The following is a 25,486-nucleotide window of genomic DNA, read 5'->3' on the forward strand; positions in this document are numbered from 1 at the left end:
ATGCAGACAGGAGACCTTTTGATCCATATCTAGGTCGGATGAAAAAAAAAAAAAAAAAAAATCGTATTAATAATAAAATAATAATTAAATTACATAAATAAATGCATAGGTATAGTTAAAATAATAAACAAACAGGTAAATAGTAAATAATGAATTGACATATAACTAATGATAAATGAAAATCAGACAGACAAATGATAACAAAACAAAAACAAATAATATAAGATAAATTATAATCATTACAGCATCTTACTTAGGTATTTATCTAAATGATTCTTAAAGCTTCGAACTGAACTACATTGCACTACCTGTGCAGGAAGTTTATTCCATTCATTAACTACACGGTTGGCAAAGTTGTTTCTACCTACTTCCAAATTGAATCTATTTCCGGACAGTTTGAGACCATTGTTTCTTGTCTGATTCTCATTCAATGTAAAAATTTGGTCACTTTTGATGTTGTCAATTCCCTTTAAAATCTTAAAGACCTGTATCAAGTCACCTCTGAGTCTACGCTTTTTTAGGGAAAACAGATTCATGTGCTTTAGTCGATTTTTGTATGATTTATTTTTGATATTTGGAATCAGTTTTGTGGCTCGCCGTTGTACTTTTTCCAGTCTGTCAATGTCTTTAATGAGATTCGGTGACCATACGGAAACAGCATATTCCAAATGTGGACGAACTAACGATTTATATAACTTGTTAATGAGTGATGGACTTTTGAAATCAAACGATCGCGCAATCAGTCCCAGAATCTTATTTGCTTTCTCAGAGGCTGAAATACATTGCTTGGATGATTTGAGGTCGTTACTGATAATTACGCCGAGATCTTTTTCACTATCCACTTTTGTTAACGAATTTCCAAATAACTTGTAATCGTACTTACTGTTATTTTTACCTATGTGCATTACCTTGCATTTACTTGTGTTAAATTTCATTAGCCACTTTTCAGACCATTGCTGTAATTTATCTAAATCTTCTTGAATATCTAATTGGTTTGAGTGATCATTTGCCACTCCGCACAGTTTTGTATCATCAGCAAATTTGGAAACAGTAGATTTTAGTCCATGGTCTATATCATTTATATATACTATGAATCTTTTACTAATCTTTCTTCACTCATTCTTTCCATGTGTCCAAGCCATCCCAATACTCTTTCATCAATCATATCTCCCAACTCCCTTTTCACCCCCGTTCTCATCGTCACCTCCTATTAAATACTCCACCCATCTCCATTGTTTTGTATTTCAGGTATCAGGGTAAAGGAAATCTTCCCACTTGTAATATTGTCATGGGGAAAGCCCACAACTAATACTTACAACAGATGATCATTTTTACTCTGTGTTTATGCTTAGATATTATTAGACATGTTTAATGTGTGTTTATCTTTAACTCTTGTATTTGGTAGCTTGACACAAGATTATACTTTGACTGTAATCTGGTCTATCTATATTCTATTTGTCATTCTTTTGTATCACCAGCATGTGGAAATTCAGCAGTGCGTGCTGGCTTTGATCAACGCCTTGTTTCAACGTGTTGACCCGCAAAAGCGTCGTCAGTTTGCAAGCACACTGAGCACACGCCACTACCGCACTATCCTTATCAATAACATCCCCATGCACTCAGAGGTAATATTTTTTTTTTTTTTTTTTTTCCTTTGCCTATATATTCATAGAATCAATGTAACATGGGTCAGGGATGACCCTTCATCCCATACGTGCCAAGATGGGAGGGTGGGTTAAATGGAATTTAAATGTATATGATGTGGGTGTGTGATTTGACCCAGCCACTCGTTTGAGGGTTCAGGTCAGGTAGTTCATTCGATTTGTCTTTTAGAGCCAAGAAGGACCACTTGACCTGGTTTGAATCAAGGACTAAAGAGGTGTGTTGCTAGCCCCAGTGTCATTCAGCCCCTAGGACTCTCACATATTGACAACAGCGACATCAAGATGGACATCAACAGCTTCAGTGAAATTTAGGAGAAAAAGATCATGGGTGTCTATGAAGAAAATTTACAAATGTAAAGAAATGCCTTGACATTTTTAGGAGAAATATACAGTGTAGGATCCTTAGTCCCCTCATCAATGACATGCATTGTAGCACAGTGATGCTGTTCTTTTCCCCCCGCCACTGCCGTAAGGGGATGCAAGAGCCAAGGAGTTTTTGAATGGGTGTCAGATAGATGAAGGGTAGCTATATGCTTTAACTGAAATATTGACCAAACTCTCTAGTTTATATTTTGTAAAAGTAAAATATTAGCAATAGAGGACTTAAAAATAGTCCATGAAGAATATTCATACACAGGTATTACACTTGTACATTCTATTAATTTGTTTTATTTTAAAAGTTGATGAAAAGGTATTGGGATGGTTTGGACACGTGTAAAGAATGAGTAAAGAAAGATTAGTAAAAGAGGTGTGGAAGGCAGAGGTGGAATGAGTGAACATGAGGGAGCAACCAAGGATGAGATAGATGGATGGGGTAATAGGGGTATTGGGAAAGAGGGGAATGTGTGTTGAGGAAGGAAGTGAGAAGACAAAAGATAGGGGTGAGTGGAGAATGGTTATGTATGGATGATGCTGTGATACATGGAAGGGAGTATGTGTGAATGATATTTTGACGCAGCTGGAAGGGATTTCTCTCTGTCTTCTCTTTTTCAGCATGAGGGGATGGAGAGAGGGAGGGGGTTGCTGATTAAATGAAGTGGCCTTGCTGTGAATGTGCTGTGTCTTCCTGCATTGCTTCTAACCTTGGCCGTGGGTGAGATGCAGGGATGACCCATCACCCAGGAGCCAAGAGAAGAGGGTGGGAGTGGAGTATGTCGGGATGAAATGGGTGGGAGTGTATTTATATCTTTGACTTCCTCCTTTGTAAGGGGGGAAAAGCCCTTGGTATATGTTTTGTAGGTATTTTACTTTGTTTTATTTTATATACAATTTTGGATTTGATGTGTTGCTTCTTTACAGTCTGACCAAATTGGTGTAGAGATGGCACACCAGCTGTATGTGCTGCAACAGCAGTTGCTCAACCAGTATGAAGAGCGCATGCTAACCCCCATGGATTCCAATGACCAAGATGCCACAGACAAAATCAAAGAACTTCGACGTATAGCCTTTGAGTCAGATGGTGATGTAAGTAGCATTTTGCATTTAGTATACAAATGATGTGTGTATCTTTTTTAATGCCAGTGATAATGAAAATGCTTTTGAAGAAAAGAAATATGTATATATATATGTATACATGAAATATATATGTATACATGAAATATATATGTATACAGTACTACCTCTCATTAACGGACTAAAAGGGGGGTAACGGTGTCCATTGATGTGAATAATCCATTGATTTGGAGTGGTTTTTGGGTGGCATAGTGATTGCACGCACTAAACAACAGCACCAAAAACACAGCGAAAACACCGCAAACACAGCTAATTAACATCCGTTAATGAGAGGTCTCACTGTATATATATATGTATATATATATATATATATAATATATATATATATATGTGTGTATATATGTGTGGGTAAAAGTAAGGTGATGAGATGTACAAGGGGTGAAAGTGGCAGTAGACTGGAAGTGAACATTAAGGGAGAGCGACTGGAGGAAGTGGATAGTTTTAGATACTTGGGTGCAAGTGTAGCAGGAAAAGGTGGAGTGAAGGTGGAGGTAGAATGTAGATTGAGAGAAGCGAGTAAATGCCTTGGTGGTTTAAAGAGTGTAATGAGAAATAGACATTTGGGAATGGATGCGAAGAGGAGACTGTATGAAGGAGTGATTGTGCCAACAGCATTGTATGGGGCAGAAACGTGGAACATAAGAGAAGAAGAGAGAAGGAGTTTGAATGTGTTTGAGATGAGGTGTCTGAGAAGTATGGTGGGGGTTACTAGGCTAGATAGAGTGAGAAATGAGGAGGTGAGGAGGAGAACAGGGGTGAAAAAGGATTTGGGAGATAGGGTTGATGAAAGAATATTAGGATGGTTTGGACACATGGAAAGAATGAGTGAAGAAAGACTAGTAAAAGAGGTATGGAAGGCAGATGTGGAGGGAGTGAACATGAGGGGACGTCCTAGGATGAGGTGGATGGATGGGGTGAAGGGGGCTTTGGGGAAGAGGGGAATGTCTGTTGAGGAAGGAAGGGAGAGGACGGAAGACAGAGGTGAGTGGAGAATGGTTGTATATGGATGATGTTGTGACTGCATGAGGAGGAATGGGCGGGGGGGTGGGGGGTGGTGTAGTATGTGTGAGTAAATTTTGACGCAGCCCGAAGGGATTTCTCCCCGTCCTCTCCTTATATGCAAAGGGGGACGGAGAGGGGGGGTCGCCGATTAAATGAAGCGGCCTTGCTGTGGATGTACTGTGTCTTGCGACACTGCTTCTGACCCAGGGTGGTGGGCAGGGTGCAGGGATGACCCGTCATCCAGGAGGTGCTCAGATGAGAGGAAGGGTGGGAGGGGTGTGGAGTGTATTTAGGGATGAAATGGGTGGGAGTGTTTTTATGCCTTTCCCTTTTTGGCTACCTCCCTTGGAAGGGGGAAAAAGCCTTGGTATATGTATGTATGTATATATATATATGGAAATTTTAATGTATGTGGGAAGAGAATCCATAAATGAAAAAATGGAGTTATAATTGCATAGTCAGAAAGTATTTAATGAAGAACAGATTTTTATTTCTTTGTTACTGTGAAATGCATATTGCCTGAAGTGGGCAGTATTGCGTTGTAACATTCCTTGGCTATTTCTTTTGCAGGCAGGGAGTAAGGATGTCTCTGCCCGTCGACAGGAGTACAAAAAAGAGTACAAGAAACTTGGTTTTTGTAATGACATTAATCCAGCACAAGATTTTGTGGAAACACCTCCAGGCATGTTAGCACTGGACAACATGATCTACTTTGCCACAAACCACTCAGACCAGTAAGATCAATTTTATGTTATTGAGTCACTCACTTGGTTTGATGCCTTGGTTCTCTTTTGCAGAAGTTAGATGGCTTTGCTGTGTCTTGCGACATTGCTCCTGACCCAGAGCAGTGGCAAGATGCAGGGATGACCTGTCATCCAGGAGGTGCCAAGATAAGAGGGAAGGAAGAGAGTGGAGGGGAGTGGAGTATGTCAGGGATGGAATGGATGGGAGTGGTTTTTATGCCTTTGTTTTTTTGCTACCCCCCGTATAAGGGGAAAAAGCCTTTGATATATGGATGGAGATGGCCCCAAGGTATCTCAGTGATCCCTGAATTAATCAGTAGAATAATAATAATTATTGCTTTGCATTTTATTCTCTCTTTGCCTCTTTTACATTCTAAGTCTCTGCCCCATACAACAACATTGGCACAATCACCCCTTCATACAAACTCCTCTTTGTGTCCATTCCCAAAGAGGTATTTCTCATGAGGCAGAGAGGAAAAATTTGAACGTGTTTGAGATGAAATGTCTGAGAAGTATGGTAGGAGTTATTAGGTTGGATAGAGTGAGAAATGAGGTGAACAGGAGTGGAAAAAGGAGATGACATATAGGGTTGATGAAAGAGTATTGGGATGGTTTGGACACCTGGAAAGAATGAATGAAGAAAGATTAGTTAAAGAGGTGTGGAAGGTAGAGGTAGAGGGAATGAGTTTGAGGGGACAATCAAGGATGAGATGGATAGATGGGGTAAAGGGGGCATTCAGCAGGAGAGGAATGTCTGTTGAGCAAGACAGGGGAAAGGCATGAGATAGGGATGAGTGGAAAGTGACTGTGTATAGATGATACGATTATGCAAGAAGGGAGGGGTAGTGGATGGGGGGGGGATGCTTATTTGTGAATGATATTTCGATACAGCCCAAAGGGATGTCTCCTTGTCTTCTCTTTTCCTGCAGGAGGGGCCTCGCTGTGGATGTAGTGTCTTGCTACATTGTTTGTGACCCAGGGCAATGGGTGGGATGCAGGGATGACCCATCATCCATGAGGAGCTAAGATGAGAGAGGGAGGGAAGGGTGGGGGAGGGGAGTGCAATAGGTGGGAGTTGGTATATGCCTTTGACTTGGCTACCTTCCTTATAAGGGGGGAGGATATAGAGTTTCACTAAGTGGGAAACTGGCTGGCAGCAATCCATGGGTCCTCCCACCAATCTCTCTGGGAAGAAACTTTGGACTGTTGTGTGCATCGTATTGGTGTGGAACAGCTTCTTTGTCACTGGCTCTATGTGATAAGGGGAGCAGTCACTGTTTGTCAGATCTCCATTTGTGTAAGAGAAACAGTTGAAGGTGATACAGAGAGATCTTTGGCCCAATCCAAAGACTTAGTGTAAGATCCTCTGGGCTGCACTTCCTGATAGTGTTTGTTGTTGTTTTTGTTGTTTTCTTCCTTCTGAAAATGGGCAGCGCTGCTTTCCTTCTTTCCTTCGTACTACAGTTACGTAAATACCACATACAGGTACCCATCACTGGCAGTGATGGCATTATTGTGGATTTAATTGTTTAAAGAACATAATTATGTGTATAATGCTGAAATGATTAGAATATATAGCAAAGTTCAATATTTACAGATATGCCAAGTTGGTGTTGGAGAACTGTTACCGTGCCGATTCCCATGAGTGTCCATTTGGGCGTGCAAGTATTGAACTGACCAGGCTGCTGTGTGATTTGCTTAAGGTAGAATTCATTTATTTATTTTTTATTTTTTAATTTATTTATTTATTATTATTATTTTATATATATATATTGTGTGTGTGTGTGGTTCAGTGTACATAGTTGATCCAAATTAGACTTATGAGTAAACTTCCTCTTGGACAGTGAAGATTACTGAAAATTTATTAGGATAATTCTTCTTTGGAACTGAATGAACTTTTTTTTTTAACCCTGTGGTGGGGGAGAAGAATATTGCCACCAAGTGTCCCCACTTGAACCATAAAAGGCTACAAAAACAGAACAGGGATAGGACTAGGCATCCAACTTTAGCCCTAAATGGGACATTCCTTAAAAAAAAAGGGGGGGGGTATAAAAGGGTCTGGAAGGGGTTTTCCAACCAGTACCCTAAGGTTTGGATCTTTTAATGTGCATGGATGTGGTACAGATGAGAGTAAAAGGGAAGAGATAGGCACTATGTGAGAAGAAAGATGGATGTCACAACAAAGTAATGTCGTAACACATTGGTAAAATTATACTAATAACCCATTTTTGGAGAATATTCAAGTGAAGGAATGTGTGATATCTTTAACAACTATTTTACCCTGGTATTCATAAATGAAACCCCTCAAAGTGAACTCCAATCTGAAAACTGTGAAAAGTCTAGGGTGAACTTACTACAGTAAATATAACAAAAGAAAAAATTAAAAGGTGTATAGAAAAACTGTTAATAAAACACCAGGGCCTGATGGTTGGCATCCAAGAATCTTAAAGGAAATGAAAAATAGGATTGTTGTTCCATTAGAAATTATTTTCGAGAAATCCATCATATCCAGAGATGTCCCAAGAGAATGGAAGCTAGCTGACGTTACTCCCATATTCAAAAAAGGTGACAAAAAGAAACCAAATAACTAAAGGCCCATGAGCTGGACTTCAATCATAGGAAAAATTATGGAAACTATCATCAGAGATGCTATCAAACATCATTTAGGAAGTAACTGTTTGATAAATGATAGCCAGCATGGATTCAGATGGAAACATTCATGTGTGACTAACTAACTTGAATTCTACAACAGTCATTTCGAATTATGACAAAAGAAACAATATAGATTTAATATATCTAGACTTTGCAAAAGCTTTTGATACCATTCCCCACGAAAGACTACTTACTAAATTAGCTTCACATGGAATAAGTGGTAGCTTATAGTTGAACTAGTAATACGTTGAATGATCAAAAATGGAGAGCTGTTTTAAAGTGAAAAACTTCTATTCATAGTATATGTAGATGATATAGACCACGGACTAAGCTCTATTGTTTCTGAATTTACTGATGATACAAAATTGTGCAGAATGGCAAATGATCACTTAAACCAATTAGGTATTCAAGAAGATTTAGATGAATTACAGCAATGGTCTGAAAAGTGGCTATTGAAATTTAATAAAAATAAATGCAAAGTAATGTGAGGTTGAAATGGGTGGGAGTGGATTTTATGCCTTTGATTTTTGGCTACCTGCCTTGTAAGCAGGAAGAAGCCATTGTTATATGTTTGTGCCTTTGGATCACCCCACCTAGTTTTTCTGATGTGATTTAAACTGTATGAAAGACATGTCAGATAGCAGGAACATTTCAAAAGTTGGTGGATGATTATTAACTGAAGAAGTATCTGTTATTTCTTTCTTCAGATTGGTGAAGTACCCACAGAGCAAGGTCAGACTTTTCATCCAATGTTCTTCAGTCATGACCGTGCCTTTGAGGAACTCTTTTCCATCTGTATCGCCCTCTTAAACAAAACCTGGAAGGAAATGAAGGCAACCACTGAAGACTTTAGGTAGGTATTTGGTTTGGTAAATACCAGGTTGGGTCCAAGTACAGACTACTGTATTTAAGTCCAAGTCTCTTTATTTATCTATTTATATACCAAGAGCTTTTTTTTCCCTTTTATAAGGGATGTAGTCAAGTCAGTCATGTTATTCCCACCAATTTCACTCCCCTCCACCACCCCTTCCACCCATCCCATCTCAGCTCCTCATGGATGATGGGTCATCCCTGCATCCACCAACTGCCCTGGGTCAAATGCATTGCAGCAAAACACAGGTAGGGGTTGTGTAGATCAAATTTTTGTGTGAGAGAGCTTTAGTTAAAGGTAAGGATGTTTTTTGGGCTTTTATGGATTTGGAAAAGGCTTATGACAGGGTGGACAAGAAGGCACTGTGGGTGGTATATGGGATATAGATATATGGGATAGGAGGAAAGCTTTTAAGAGCAGTCAAGAGTTTTTACAAGAGAAGTAGAGCTTGTGTTAAAATCAGAAATGGAGATAGTGGTTTGAGGTAAAGGTGGGACTTAGTCAGGGACGCGCTATGTTGCCTTGGCTGTTCAATCTATACATTGATGGGGTGGTCTGAGAGATAAATGCAAGGGTAATGGGTCAGGGATTGGGGATGGTTATAGAAAATGGAGAAAAGTGGGAGATAAGCCAGTTGTTGTTTGCCGACAACACTGCGCTTGTGGCAGGAACAGAGGAGGGATTGAGGAAGCTAGTGACAGAGTTTGGGAGGGTGTGTGAAAGAAGGAAGTTGAAGATGTATGTGGGTAAAAGTACAGTAAAATGTACAAGTGGAGAATATGGCAGTAGACTGGAAGTTAGTATTAAGGGAGAGAGACTGGAGGAAGCAGATAGCTTTAGATACTTGGGTGTGAATGTGGCAGGAAAGGGAGGAGTGGAGGTGGAGGTAGAATGTAGATTGAGAGAAGCAAGGAAATGCCTTGGGGGATTAAAAAGTGTAATGAGAAATAGACCTAGATATGGATCAAAAGGTCTCCTGTCGGCATGCTTTGCCTTTGTAATCCTTTGAAGGAGTGATTGTGCCAACACCACTGTATGGGACAGAAACATGGAACATAAGAGAGGAGGAGTTTGAATGTGATGAGGTGCCTGAGAAGTATGATAGTAGCTACTAGGCTGTTTAGTGTCAGGAATGAGGAGGTGAGGAGCAGAATGGGGGTGGAAAGGGAGTTGGGAATTAGGGTTGATGAAATAGTATTGGGATGGTTTGGACACATGGAATGAATGAGTAAAGAGAGATTAGTAAAAGAGTTGTGGAAGGTAGAGGTGGAAGGAGTGAACATGAGGGGGCAACCAAGGATGAGGTGGAAGAATGGGGTAAAAGGGGAATGTCTGTTGAGGAAGGATGGGAGAGGACAGAAGATAGGGATGAATGGAGAATGGTTGTGTATGGATGATGCTGTGATGCATGAGGGGGAGTGGGAGAGAGAGTATGTATGAAAAATAAATTGACGCAGTCTGAAGGGATTTCTCCCTGTCTTATCCATTTCTGCATGAGGGGATGGAGAAAGGGGGGTCACCAATTTAATGAAGGAACCTTGCTGTGGATGTGCTGTGTCTTCCAACACTGCTTTTGACCCAGGGCAGTGGACAGGATGCAGGGATGACCCGTCATCCAAGAGGAGCTAAGAAAAGAGGGAGAGAGAAGGTGGATGGGGGTGGAGTGTGTGGGGATGGAATGGGTGGGAGTGGCTTTTATGCCTTTGTTTTTTGGCTACCTCCCTTGTAAGGGGGGAAAAAGCCTTTGATGTATGTATGTACCTAAGGTTGTGCTGAAGTATGTAGTATTTATCCATAGTGATGCCAGGTGGCTATAATTACTTGTTTTATACTTTCAGCAAGGTAATAAGTGTCGTGAAAGACCAGATAACACGTACTATGAGTAAGAAGCCAAACACACTAGAGAACTTCAAGAACAGTATCAATATTCTCACTTATGCTGAGATTGCAGAGCTATGGCAGCAGGAAAGAATCAACAGTGAAGAACAGGAGATGCAAGCTCCTCCCATAAAGTTAGTATGGTGCCTGAAATTTTAAAAAGTTGGTTGCAAATGCTCTTTGAATAAAATGTAGTAGTTTATGTGCCATAGTGATGACATACAATTTGCTATGGAGAGTTTCCCTCAGCTAAATAAAACTGCCAGGCAGCAGTACAATGCCATAAAGTTATAAAACACAGTGAAAGGTGCTTGAGATGTGCTAACATGTTTACTGCAAAGGATAACAGATTTTATTGTTTCAGAGAGCTGCGGCAGCAGCTGGAGCCTGAGATTATGGAGTTGATCCAGCAGCATCGGCTAAATCTACTGGTTGAAGGAACACGTTTTAAACATGTTCGTGGAGGGGTAAGTTCGTATTCTTAATTGGAGAGTAGGGGAGAGTGGGGCAACTTGAACAGGTTTTAGACATTTCTGGCCATAGGCAAATATCTTTCGGCTAAACTTATGTTTCTTCCATGCCATATTTATCTTCATCCTATTACACAAATTTGACAACAGGAAAGTTTAATGTATCTTGTTTTTATACATCCACACACATTAAAAGACCCAAACCTTAGGGTACGGGTTGGAAAACTCCCAGACCCTCTTATGCCTTTACTATTTTTTGGAATCTCAAAGGTATTTATACTTTTCCTCTCTGCCTCGCTTAAATTCCAAGTCTCTGCCCCATACACTGCTGTTGGCACAGTCACCCCTTCATACAACTTTCTTTTTCTATCCATTCCCAGGGGCCTATTTCTCATAATGCTTTTTAATCCCCCAAATCATTTACTTGCTTTTTTCAGTCTACAATTTACCTCCACCTCCACTCCTCCCTTTCCTGCCACATGTGACCCCCAAATACCTAAAGCTTTCCAATTCCTCCAGTCTCTCATTTTAGACTTCCAACTCACTGCCATGCTCTACCCTTCTACATCTCAGCACTTTACTTTTACTCACATTTACCTTCAACTTGTTTCTATCATATACCTTCCAAAATTCAGTCAGTAATCCTTTAATCCTTCCTCTGATCCTGCCATAAATGCAGTGTCATCGGCAAAAAACAACTGGCTCACCTCCTACTTTTCTCCACTTTCTTTAACCATCTCCTGTGCCATGCCCATTACCCTTACCTTTACCTCCTATACTATTCCATCCATGTACACATTGAACAGCCATGGTGACATGACACATCCCTGACAGCTATATTTTATTTTTTCTATTATTTGAAAATGAACATTTGATTATATTTTCTAGTTAAAAGGGACTCGTAGCCACCCCTCTTGTAAAGGGGAGGATACTTATTGGTATATGTGTTACATATGTATATAAGCACAGACTTTGTATCATCATAAACAATAGAGGAATTTGACCTGATTCCTCTTTCTAATATGGTGTCTTACATCTATCATACAGAGAACTAAGGACAAATTTTGGTATTGCCGACTATCTCCAAATCACAAATTTTTCCATTATGATGACTGTGATGAGAAGAGCACACCATCTATTGACGATTTAGGGAAGAAAATCAGTGTTGTGGAAATCAAAGGCCTTGTCACAGGCAAGGATTGTCCCCACATGAAGGACAAAGGAGGGTAAGTAGTATTTATTAATGTCATTTAATTGTGGTGGTATTCCATATGCACATGGATGGGGGTGGTACATACTTATATCAAGGGCTTTTTCCCCCATGTAAGGGAGGTAGCCAAAGTCAAAGGCATAAATCCACTCCATCCCCACACACTCCACTTCCATTCACCACCCGTCCCTCCCTCTTTTCTTGGCTCCTCCTGGATGACTGGTCATCCCTGCATCTCATCCACTGCCCTAGGTCAGAAGCAATGCAGTAATACACAGCACATCCACAGCAAGGCCGCTTCATTTAATTGGTGCCCATCCCCTTTCTTTGTCCCCTCATGGAGGAAAAGAGAAGACGGAGAAATTCCTTCAGGTTGCATCAGAATATCATTCACACCTACTCCCTCACCCACCCACCCTGTCCCCCACCCACTCCCATGCATCACAGCATCATTCATACACAACCATTCTCCACTTACCCCTATCTTCTGCCTTCTCCCTTCCTCAACAGATGCCCCTCTTTCCCAATGCCCCTATTACCCCATCCATCCATCTCATCCTTGTTCGCCCCCTCATGTTCACTCCTTCCACCTCTACCTTCCACACCTCTTTTACTAATCTTTCATCATTCATTCTTGCCATGGGTTGGATGGGTGTCATGCAGAATGTCAAAAAAAAAAAAAAAAAAAGTACAGCGATGGTAGACTGGCTGGTAAGGTTATTTAATGTTTAAGAGAGGGTAGAGTGCCTGGGAACTGGAAGAATGCCTGTATAGTTCCACTTTACAAGGGAAAAGGGACAAGTGTGAGTGTAGTAGTTTCAGAGGGATGAGTTTGTTATGTGTAGTTGGGAAGCCTTATGGGAGGGTCTTGCTTGAGAGGATTAGGAGAGGAACAGAGGGAATAATTGGTGAGGAACAGTGTGAGTTTAGGACAGGTAGGGGTTGCATGGATCAGAATTTTGTGGTAAGACAGATATGTGAGAAAGCTTTAAGAAAAAGTAAAGATATTTTTTTAGCTTTTATGGATTCGAAAAAGGCTTATTACAGGGTAAACAGGAAGGCACTGTGGGAGGTATTGCAGATATATGGGATAGGAGGAAAGCTTTTAAGAGCAGTCAAGAGTTTTTACGAGTGTAGTAGAGCTTGTGGCAGAATCAGAAATGGAGAGGTGGTAAAGGTGGGACTTCGCCAGGGATGTGCTGTGTTGCCTTGGCTGTTCAATTTATACATGGATGGGGTGGTGCAAGAGGTAAATGCAAGGTTAATGGATTGGGGATTGGAGATAGTCAAAGGAAATTGAGAGATAAGCCAGTTGTTGTTTGCTGATGACACTGTGTTTGTGGCAGGATCAGAGGAGGGATTGAGAAAGTGACAGTTTGGGAAGGTGTGCAAAAGGAGGAAGTTGAAGATAAATGTGGTTAAGAGTAAGGTGATGAGATGTACAAGGGGAGAAAGTGGCAGCAGACTGAAAGTAAGTATTAAGGGAGAGAGACTGGTGGAAGTGGATAATGTTAGATATTTGGGTGCAAATGTGGCAAGAAAGGGAGAAGTGGAGGTGGAGGTAGAATGTAGATTGTGAGCAAGTAAATGCCTTGGGGGATTAAAGTGTAATGAGAAGTAGACACTTGGGAATGGATGCTAAGTCCTTAGCTATTGTGGCCTGCTGTGGATGTGCTGTGTCTTGCTGCAGTGCTTCTGACCTAGGCAGTGGGCAGAGAGTGGGAATGGACCTTTATCCACAAGGACATAGGAAAAAAGGGAAACAAATGGTGATGGATGGGAGAGGGATGGGTTGTGGTAGGTGCATGTCTTGAGTGGCTACCTCCCTTGTGAGGGGAAAGAAGCCTTTTGGTATAGAGATAAACAGATCATTGTGCAAAGTGTGAATGGAGAATGGTTGTGGATGATGCTGTGATGCATGTGGGGGAGTGGGTGGGGGGTGAGGGAATATGTGTGAAAAATCAATTGACACAGCCCAAAGGGATTTCTCCCCGTCTTCTTTTATGCATGAGGGGATTGGGGGAGGTCGCTGATTTAATGAGGCAGCCTTGCTGTGGATGTGCTGTGTCTTGCGACACTTCTGACCCAGGGCAGTGGGCAAGATGTAGGGATGACCCATCATCCAGGAGGTGCCAAGATAAGAGGGTGGATGGAAGTAGTGTATGGTGGAGATGGAATGGATGGGAGTGTTTTTTTTTTTTTTTTTTTTTTTTTTTTTAAACCTCCCTTGTAAGGGGGGAAAAAGCCTTTGATACATGTATGTATGAAACACTTCTTTATTTGTAATGGATATCCCATTAATTTACTCTAAAATGTCACTGAAACCGTACCTCTTCTTGTACCATCTTTTCTTTATGCTAAACCATTTTACATTGTATATATTTAAAGATTATTTGATTTGAAATAAATTTAATTTTGACTTTTTTGTTCTTTCATTCTCACTATAATTCTTTTTTGTCATATTTTACCTCTAGGATTCCAGCGAGGTAGCACTTTAATCTTCTTACTTTGTTCTTACATTCCCTTTTGTTTTGTCAGACTTGTAAGATTTTCTGTATTGTTGATATGATTCACTATTTTTGTAGATTAGTTTTGTGTATTTAAAGAAGATTTATGACATAATCATTACACAATACCTCAGATTTGTAGCCATCATTTTACTTCTATTGGGCTTCTTATGTAGTTGTTCAAGCATACATTTATCATGTTAATTTTAATTATTCTCTTCACAATTCTCTGGGAAACCCATTTCCCACTTTAAAACTGCTTTCTTTTTTGCCCTCTTTACCTTGTGTATAGCATCACCTCTCTTGTCTCTGTTCCTCTTATATGTTTCCCTAGTTTGTAATCAATCCTCGTGAACTGGCTTCTTCTCTTTCATCACTGCCTTCATCTCTTCATCCCACCGTTCACTGCCTAACAACTTAACCATGTAAACAGTGAATGGGGTCAATTCCCTGCTGAGGTGATCACATTTGAATGATGTTTGTTTATTTGTCTATAAGTTGTAAATATATATCCTCTTTTTCTGCATCTGGCCAAGAAAAGGGGTCAGAATGTCTTTGGGCATAGTCTCCATTCTGATATGGTGTTTGTAGTATGAACCCCTTTGCTAGAAGTTCTGGGTGATTTAGTTGTAAAATGGTATTAAAACAGTGCCAACACAGAATAGGCCTGAATAGGCTCAAACTGCCCCAGATGTAACCACCACTGGGGAGACGGAACAACACTTTGAGACACGGAACAGTACACCAATCACAGACATAGATGCTCCTGCGCACACCTTCAATACAACCATACAAAATGCAGACAAAAAATACATACTTAGAGGCAAGAGAAAATCACACAACCCAAACTTTACACCAGATATCCTAGACCTCACCGGACAATATGACACACTTAAACACTATACATGACACTTATCCATCAGAACATAACAGACCAAATACAAGCACTAAACACTGAGATCAGTAGTAAAATACATGAACAAAAAACACAAAATTGGCAAACATTTGTCAACACAATCATGAAACAAACACCAAAAAACTGCACAAGACACTCAGCAGCATTACACTATCCAGCAGTAACACAACACACTCGCACAAAAATAACCACAACAACAGTCAACTTATTCTTAAAAAGACAAGCAAACACACTCATAAATCATTTTGCACAGACAAACCATCTCACCCCTCACCCTGACAACCAGCACAACAGTGAACTTATGTGAAAGGATTGTGAAAGATCGATGGACCAAAGATCTTGAAAAGATGAACATTCTGACAGTCAATTTGGCTTCAGGTCTGGAAGGTCATGTGTGTTGAACCTTTTAAGCTTTTACTCGAGAGTGATTTATGCAATGCAAGAGGGAGAGGGTTGGGTGGACTGCATGTACCTGGGCCTAGAGAAGGCATTTGATAAAGTTCCTCACAGTCAACTTATGTGGAAATTGGAGCATGTTGGAGGACTGAGAAGCAAACAATTAGTGGATCAAAGACTTTTTGAAAGAAAGATACATGAGGACAGTAATAAAGGACAAGATGTCAAGCAGGAGAGCAGTAACGAACAGAGTTCCATAACATTCAGTGCTTACACCAATAATGTTTCTTGTCTATGTCAATGACACAATGGAAGGAACAACAAGCTTTGCCAGCACTTTTGCAGATGATGCAAAAGTCATGAGAAGAGTGAAAAATGAGGAGGACAGTAGAATGTTGCAAAAGGATCTGGATACTATTTTTGCTTAGAGCCAAGAATGGGAAATGAAGTTTAATACCAAAAAATGCAAAGTACTGGAAATGGGCAATATTGGCAAAAGGCCATCTTTAAACTATTCCTTGGGAAATGAACAGATTACAAAACCGAAAGAGGAGAAAGACTTTGGAGTGTTGATAAAAGACAACTTGTCATCTGACAGACATATCTGTAGGATTGTAGGAGAGATGTATGGACTACTGTAGAAGCAAGATTGAGAGAATACAAAGGGCAGCAACCAAACTGGTCCTCAACCTGGCAGATAAACCATTTGAGGAAAGACTGAAGGTACTGGGTCTGCCAAACTTGAAAGATTGAAGAGAAAGAGGTGAGATGATTACAGTGTTCAGGTCACTAATGGAGATAGATTGCAATGATAGAAGAAATCACCTGATTAAAGAAGGGAGGATAACAGTTATAGAAGAGATGATGGGTCATCCCTGCATCTTGCCCACTGCCCTGGGTCAGAAGCAGTGTTGCAAGACACAGCACATCCACAGCAAGGCTGCTTCATGCAGGAAAAGAGAAGACAGGGAGAAATCCCTTCGGGCTGCATCAATTTATTTCTGGCACTTCCTTAACCCCATCCCCCTCCCACTCCCCCTCATGCATCACAGCATCATCCATACACAACCATTCTCCATTCAACCCTATCTTCTGTCCTCTCCTGTCCTTCCTCAACAGACAGTCCAATCTTTCCCAGTGCCCCTTTTCTCCATCCATCCATCTTTCTTCACTCATTTTTTCTATGTATCCAAACCATCCCAACACACTTTCATCAACCCTATCTTCCAACTCCCTTTCCACCCCCATTCTCCTCCTCACCCTCTCATTTCTATTCAGCCTAATAACCCTTATCATACTTCTCATGCACCTCATCTCAAATACATTCAAACTTCTCTCTTCTTATGTTCCATGTTTCTGCCCCATACAGTGCTGTTGGCACAATCACTCCTTCATACAATCTCCTCTTAGCATCCATTCCCAAATGTCTATTTCTCGTTACACTTTTTAATCCCCCAAGGCATTTACTTGCTTCTCTCAATCTACATTCTACCTCCACCTCCACTCCTCCCTTTCCCACTACATTTGTACCCAAGTATCTAAAACTATCCACTTCCTCCAGTCTCTCTCCCTTAATACTCACTTCCAGTCTGCTGCCACTTTCTCCCCTTGTACATCTCGTCACCTTTTACCCACATTTATCTTCAACTTCCTTCTTTCACACACCTTCCCAAACTGTCACTAACTTCCTCAGTCCCTCCTCTGATCCTGCTACAAGTGCAGTGTCGTCAGCAAACAACAACTGGCTTATCTCCCACTTTTCTCCATTTTCTTTAACAATCTCCAATCCCTGATCCACTACCCGTGCATTTACCTCTTGCACCACCCATCCATGTATATGTACCAAAACAAAAACAGGAAGAAGTGTACATTAAGTACTGGTATAACAAAAAGTGTAGTGAGGCAAAAGATAAGAGAGAAAGCTTGGAAAATATGGGGAAAAAATGGAAATTGGCAAATATATATCAAACTAAGAAATGAATATGTACAAATATGGAGGGAAGAAAAAAATATGAAAAAGACATAATAGACAAATGTAAAGATCAGCCTAAATTATTCCATAGATATGTGAATGGTAAGCTAAAAAATAAACAGGAAATAGTAAAACTACGTCAAGGGAACATGGATTACACAGGAAATTATGGCTGAAATTATGAACAAATATTTCAAATCTGTCTTCACTAAAGAAAACGTACACAATTGGGATGAAGGAAGGGGAGAAAGATCCCTCCTAATGAAAGAAATAACTGTGACTCTGAAAGAAATAAGGGACCAAATAATGTCAGAAAATCACATGGCCTGGATGGAATTGCAAACTGTATAGATGAACTAATGGACAAAATATATAAGATAATAGACTGCTCACAAAAAGAAGGAAATGTACTGGAAAACTGGAAAAATGCCAGTATATAAAGGGGGAAACAAGGAAGACCCAACAAACTATAGACCAGTCTCCCTTACAAGTACAATAGCCAAAATTTGTGAGAAAGTTATCAAAAGTAGATGGACTAAATATCTGGAGGAGAACAATGCATCAAATCTGAGACAATTTGAATTTAGACAGGGAAGCTCATGTGACACAAATTTGATCTGTTTCTATTCAAGGTTAATAGATATAATGCAAGAAAGGGATGGATGGGCACTGTGCCTTCCTGGACTTACAAAAGGTATTTGATAAAGTACCACACAAAAATTCTTAAGAAAACTCAAAACAATAGGAGGTATACATGGAAAACTATTGAAATGGATGGAAGATTTCTTGCATGAAAGAAAAATGAGAGTAGTACTTAGGAATAAAAATTCTACTTGGGAAGAAATGATAAATGGAGTCCCACAGGGTTCAGTACTGGCTCCGATAATGTTTGCTATATATATAAATGACATGGATAAAGGTGTAGAATGTTACATTAACTTCTTTTGCAGATGACGCAAAACTACTAAAGAAAGTAAGTACAGAAAAAGATTGTGAATCACTACAGAGAGATCTAAACAAGGTCTGGGAATGGAGTCGGAAGTGGGAAGTGGACTTTAACATTAAGAAATGTAGTATAATGGAATTTCAAAAAAGGAAAAAAAGAATATCAGAACAATATAAAATTAATGCAAAGGAAGTAAAGAGAGTTTGTTCTGTAAAGGACCTAGGAGTAATCATCACCAAAGACATGTCCCCAGACAAGCAGATAAACAAAATAATCAGAGAAAACTACAATTTGTTAAGATCAATAAAGGTTGTTTTTAATTACTTGGATGAGGAAATGGTAAAGAAAATACTAGTCACACTGATAAGACCAAGATTGGAGTACGCAGCGACACTATGGACACCCAGTACAAAAGAGAATGTAAGGAAAATAGAAAGAATCCAAAGAGCAGTGACAAAGATGGCCCCAACACTTTCAAAACTGACATATGAGCAAACATTGTCCAAACTGGAACTACCAACCCTGGATCAAAGAAGAGAAAGAGGTGATCTGTTGGCCATTTGCAGAATTATGAAAGGCATGGAAGTCCTTGATAGAGAAAACTTGTTAAATTGGGATAGAAGAAAAACAAGGGGACATGAAAAGAAACTCAAAAAGGACAGTTATAGAAGAGATATGAAGAAAAAAAATTAGCTTTCCACACAGAGTGGTGGATGTCTGGAACAAATTGGATGAAACAATAGTGTGTCCAAACACCATACACGAGTTTAAAAACAAACTATATGTTGAGAGATACAAAGACGGGCCACCACGAGAATAGCTCCTCTTCCCATAGAATACAACTAGGTAAATACACACACACACATACAAGATATATGTCAAAAGTGTTAATATAAGTTCAACATTGATTGTTATTAAGTTCATCTTTACATGGTAAATTGGATACTGATGCAGGCCTCAGGCATTTGATTTCTAATACAATTAGAGAAAACGTTCCTGATATACCATATATTTTAAGTTTTGAAAAGAATTACCATTCCTGAAACATCTTTTCTTTCTTGTTTTTTCAGTAAAAAGAACAATCAAGTCCATGCTTTCTCTCTGATTTTAGAGAGCGTGAACTTGAATGACACCAATAGTCTAGACTTTGTTGCTCCTAATGATACTGTGTATGATTATTGGGTGGATGGGATCAATGCTCTTCTTCGTAAGTATTTTATTTCTGGTTTATGTTACCTCTTTGTTTGTGTTTGAAAGAGCTTTACTATATTCATAATATTTGTTGCAATATGTTCTGTGGGTAAGTGCTTTGTGAATAATGTATTTCACATACAGGTCAGAGGATGTCAAGCCCCTCCACTGCCCGTGACCTTGATCTCCTCCTAAACATGGAAATTAAACTTCGTCTCCTAGATGCCGAGGGAGTGACAATCCCACAAGTTCCTCCAGAAATACCTCCTCCTCCACCTAATTACAATTTTTGCTACCAGCTGACTTAAGTATATTTTTTATAGCAGTCAGTAAATTTTTTGTTAAGCACAATTGTATTTCTTCAATTGATATAAGGTTAATATATGGTGGTGTGAAAGTGGTGGCATAGGCTGGTTCTTTAATAGTTATTTGACAAGTCAAATTGCTTTTAGTTCACATTTTATTGTACCTTTATAGAGTGAGGGAAGTAAGTAAATATTGGGTGGGGAGGGGGGGGAATGAAATGAGTTGAGAAGTGAATATTTGAGAGTTAATGGGGGGGAAAAGTGTAAGGGACTGATTCCCCTAATTGCACTTTATGTAGCAAAAAATTGGAGTCTGAAGGAGGCATAAAGGAAAGGCAAAACATGTCTGAGATAAACTGTTGAAGAAGTATGCAGTCAATTCCCAGTACTGGGATCTGTAAATATAGAGTTTTATGAGTACCAAGTGAATCTTGATATATTAATAGTTACGCGAAATGTCTGTATGCCACTGTGTTTACCCAAACCAGGAGTTATTGTCAAGTCAGTCCTAATGTTGCAGGGGAGAAGGGAAGACGTTAGAAAGCAAAACTCGAATCATATTTGGTAGTATTATGTCACAAACTTAGTCACATATATTTTTTCTATTTCTTTCTAACATAAAAGCAGAATTTTGTCTTGTTTATTCCTGAAATACCTGAAGTTACATATCATTAGTCCCTGCCTAAGGCCCTCTGTACCCTTAATCTGGGCCATCAGCAACTACCCAGAGATGTTTCAGACAAAGATGGTTGGACATTTGGGACATGGATCAAATTTCAACAAAATCAAAGGGACCAATGATAAGCACCTGCAAATGTGGTCCTGCATGATGGACATCAGAGATCAAAGTCTCCGTGCCACCTGTCTTCCAAACTTCATCAACACTTTCACCTCCATCTGGAGGTGCAGCCTTGAGGGGCTGACACTCCGTTTTTGGATCAGCCCTGAGACCTCATTCTATTAGTTTCGTTAGTATTTCCTCCAGATCAGAAGGTCGCATAACATTTAATGTGGGTCAGAAAAAGAAAATGATATCGGGTACACCACATCACTTCTATTTCTTCCTTCATTTTATTATTTCCAAGGACCGAGTTTAAGGGGAGAGGGCAACAACCCTCAGCTAATAGGTGTGTGACTCTGAAGTACTAACATGAAGTATCAAACACTGTCAGTATATCTCAGTATGATTAGTGGTCAGTATTCTGTGATCACTGATGTGGAATGTATTTGAATTGTCAGGCATCATTAGTTTAGAATGACTATAACTTTCAGCATAGGCAAAGTATACACTGTAAACATTTCCATTACAGTAGATTTGACAGCCTGCACATGTGGTAGTGCATGATGGACATTGGCTTAAATTGTCTCCACACTGTTTGTCGTTAGGTCCCATCAATAACCGCATTTCCATCTGGTGCTGTCTGAAGCCCAAACCCAAGATTTCTATTATATTAGACCATCTTCCACCTTTTCACATATGGAGCACCAGTAACTGATATCTGACCCCACTATTCTCCTCCTAGCTGGTGACATAGTATTACACTGACACAGCACTGCATTCCTACCTGTAGAAATCTTTGGGAGGGCTGAGGAGCTTTGTTGGCTGCTGTGAGGCTGCAGATTTCCAGTCATTGCTACTCAGTGTAACAATTATTATTATTATTATTATTATTATTATTATTATTAAATGTGCTAAGGATGTCCTGGGTCATATTATACTCACAGCCTATTTTCATGTATTAGGTTATCTGTAGATACAGAGAATATTTAGGTTATGTTAGTCTTGATTTTGGAAATCATAATACAGTATATTATTTTAGTCCAGTCTTCCATTATGAACCATTTAATGTCTTGTGACTACATATTATACTGGAACTGATGATGGGTACCTGCTAGTGATGGTCCTGTAAAGTGGACATCAGAGAGGACCATCTCTCTGCTGCCCATATGCAGAACCCATCAACACACTAACCTTCATCTGGAGATGCAACCCCAAGGGGCTCACATTGTGTCTGGACCATGCCCAAGATCTCTGTCACTTTTAACTATTTTTCTTCCACCTTTTCACATAAGAAGAGCTGACAACTCCCCTTCTTGTGTTACTGTAAATCATTGGTATCGAAACAGTCCAGTTTCATTCCAGAGAGATCTGTGGAAGGTCCCAAGGACCATCGCCAGCCATAGTGGGGCTGCTGATTTCCAGTTATCAAATTTTGAGGCAACACTTGTTATAATTATTGTTACATATCATGCTCTGGTTACCACCAGTCAAGCTAATTCATCTAATGGGAGAACTAGGACTGAATAGGAAGGCATCATCACAGAGGATGTAAGATGGGATGCAGGTTGATTTTCTTTTACTCGAAATGCTTCAAACCAGACATGTTTTCAATTTCAGAATAATTTTAGTTTTCATATGTAAGATGGGGCGGTTTGTGGTAGGGACCGGTAAGCACTGTAATATATGTTGATCATAATGATTCTGCATCAATCTCTGTTTATATATATATATATATATACATACATACATATACCAAGGCTTTTTCCCCCTTACAAGGGGGGTAGCCAAAAAGTAAAAGGCATAAAATCATTCCCACCCATTCCATCCCTGAATACACTCCACACCCCTCCACCCTCCCTCTTATCTTAGCACCTCCCGAATGACGGGTCATCCCTGCACCCTGTCCACTGCCCTGGGTCAGAAGCAGTGTCGCAAGACACAGCGCATCCACAGCAAGGCCGCTTCATTAAATCGGTGACCCCCCCCTCTCCGTCCCCCCATTGCATAAAATGGGAGGGCGGGGAGAAATCCCTCCAGGCTGCGTCAAATTTTGCTCACACATACTACCTCACCCCCCATCCACCCGTCCATTCCACCTCATGCAATCACAACATCATCCATATACAACCATTCTCCATTCACCCCTGTCTTCTGTCCTCTCCCGTCCTTCCTCAACAGACATTCCCCTCTTCCCCAAAGCCCCCTTCACCCCATCCATCCACCTCATTCATCCACCTCATCCTAGGACGTCCCCTCATGTTCACTCCCTCCACATCTGCCTTCCACACCTCTTTTACTAGTCTTTCTTCACTCATTCTTTCCATGTGTCCAAACCATCCTAATATATATATATATATATATATATATATATATATATATATATATAAATATATATATATATATTTTTTTATTATTACTCAAAGTAAAACAAAACAAATAATACAGCAGTGACTTTATATTTTATAATGCAAGTAGTGTGACCCATCGTTCATGTGGCAGCTGATGCTGAGCACAAGAATTTGACTCGTACTAAAGTGGTTAAAAGAATATCAACCTGTATGAATTAACCGAGAGGAGGAACTCTGTGACTTTAAAATGAATAATGATTTAATCTGTATATTTCTCCTATCAGATGAGTAATTTTGTCAGGCGCTAGTCAAAATTAGAGAAGTTGTAATGTGGTCACTAGGTATTAGTGGACTGTGCCAATTTTTTTGTAAAAGTAGTTAATTTGATCTTGTTTATATATATTGTTTTCTCTCCCAGGAGTAAATTCATGTGCCAAGAATCTGTGTTTGCATGTGGTGTTCTTGAATCTTTAATTCTGCAATTGCTAATTAAACTGCCACAGTCAGCATAAGCATGAAGACAGTAGTTATTATCATGATAATTTATTCTCTACACTTATTTTCTCAACTTCAGTCAAATGTGCACCAGTTTATAATGCTTACTTAAGACTTTGTTGATACTGTAAAAAAAAGGTTGATGCTGCTACATTTTTCAAAGGAAATAGAAAATGGAAAAAATATGTATATATTATTGATATTTCTTGTTTTATGAAGATTAACAATCAAAAAAGTGGTTTTGTTTTTCCCAGTTTCAAAAACTTTGACAATATGAAAATGTTGTACTGTAGATGAATTTTAGTCTGGGAAAAGAAATGTACATTTTGATTGATCCTCATTGTTTTTATTTAGTTGTTTAGTTTTAGAGTGTAGATAATGTATGATATTTCTAGTTCCCATATGAATACTGTTTTGCAGTTAATTTTCAATTTGGACCATCAGTGAACAAAGTCGGGGAGCAATATAGATTTTCCACTTGGTGAATACTGTCATCATCATGGTAGTACATTACCTATAACAGATATTCTAAGTCAAAATTTGTACATTATTTGTATAGAACATAAATATAGAGGCTAATAATTAGGTTGCATACTGTACTGTATTTGCTTTTATGCTACAGATTAATTTCACTGCTTATACAGTATGTAAAACTGAAAGGTTGCACTAGTCACTGAAACTGCTGCCGTGGGCATTTGCAGAAAAGCTGAAGATGGTATTCACCTCCATTGACTGGGAGAGGTTAAACATTTTTATTTCTTTGTTATACTCAGTGTTTATTGTTGGTATTTTTGTAATATGTTATAATGTGACATTCTCCTGATTGCAAAAGGGAATACACACAAAATGTAAATACATATCTTGTGCACCCCCACCTAAACTTCTCCTGAGGCAGTGGTCTGTATGGGGTTTTGCCATGGCTGGCTGGCAGGATAGAGAGAACTGGTTGTTGTAGGACCAATGGTAGAAGATCCATTGCTAATCCAGTGTCCAGCGGTTTCAGTGACTACGTTAATGTGGTGACTGTGTTCACCATTTTAATATATTGAAAGTAATGCTCAGTTTAATCTAGCAGCCATTCAACTATATTATGAATATAATATTGATTCTCTTTATTAAAAACAGAATATTGTATTGGTTTTTAATTTAATCATGACGCCAACATAATAAATTTTCCTTGAGCAACTTGTGGATCAATATGGTAACTGTTGCCAGTTACTTGGGAGCCATAGATCCCTTGCAAGAGACCTGGGGCAACAGATTGAATAATATTTCACCATGAAAAAAATTTGAACTACAGTAATAAACATTAACAGGATTTCCAGTGAAATGCAGCTTGCTATTTCATCTTTCTCGCCTTCTAGTTAGCCTTTACCCACAGGAAACCAGACATTAACCAAAATATAAATACAACTGACAATTTAGCCATGACTGTTCACAAGCTTAGATATACTGGTAAACTACAATACATAAGAACATCAGCATAACATAGGACAACATGAGTATGTTGTTCCATTATCAAGCCCATAACCAATCAAATGACTGATGGGGAGGGGATAGGCATGGGGCAGAGAAGAATGTGGTGTCATTGGATGGTTGCAACATGTACTGACTTGGGTTGCCACTC

At 39.5% G+C, this 25,486-nt stretch overlaps 1 protein-coding gene across 2 annotated transcripts in view; it reads left to right on the forward strand.

The window, feature by feature from the left end:
• Positions 1-24,991, forward strand: part of Ced-12 (engulfment and cell motility Ced-12) — a 40,832-nt gene extending 15,841 nt beyond the window's left edge. For both annotated transcript variants that reach the window (XM_076202122.1, XM_076202124.1), the window contains 10 exons: positions 1,479-1,625; positions 2,964-3,128; positions 4,749-4,912; positions 6,519-6,624; positions 8,281-8,426; positions 10,283-10,456; positions 10,687-10,789; positions 11,840-12,018; positions 19,810-19,946; positions 20,075-24,991. In XM_076202122.1, coding sequence (XP_076058237.1) covers positions 1,479-1,625; positions 2,964-3,128; positions 4,749-4,912; positions 6,519-6,624; positions 8,281-8,426; positions 10,283-10,456; positions 10,687-10,789; positions 11,840-12,018; positions 19,810-19,946; positions 20,075-20,238 — 1,485 coding nt within the window. In that variant the 3' untranslated portion in view covers positions 20,239-24,991. The remainder of the gene's footprint in view (positions 1-1,478; positions 1,626-2,963; positions 3,129-4,748; positions 4,913-6,518; positions 6,625-8,280; positions 8,427-10,282; positions 10,457-10,686; positions 10,790-11,839; positions 12,019-19,809; positions 19,947-20,074) is intronic.
• Positions 24,992-25,486: the final 495 nt, after the last annotated feature.

The sequence above is a fragment of the Oratosquilla oratoria genome, chromosome 18 (genome assembly GCF_046742065.1).
Source record: "Oratosquilla oratoria isolate Oo_2021 chromosome 18, ASM4674206v1, whole genome shotgun sequence".
NCBI classification, from domain to species: domain Eukaryota; kingdom Metazoa; phylum Arthropoda; class Malacostraca; order Stomatopoda; family Squillidae; genus Oratosquilla; species Oratosquilla oratoria.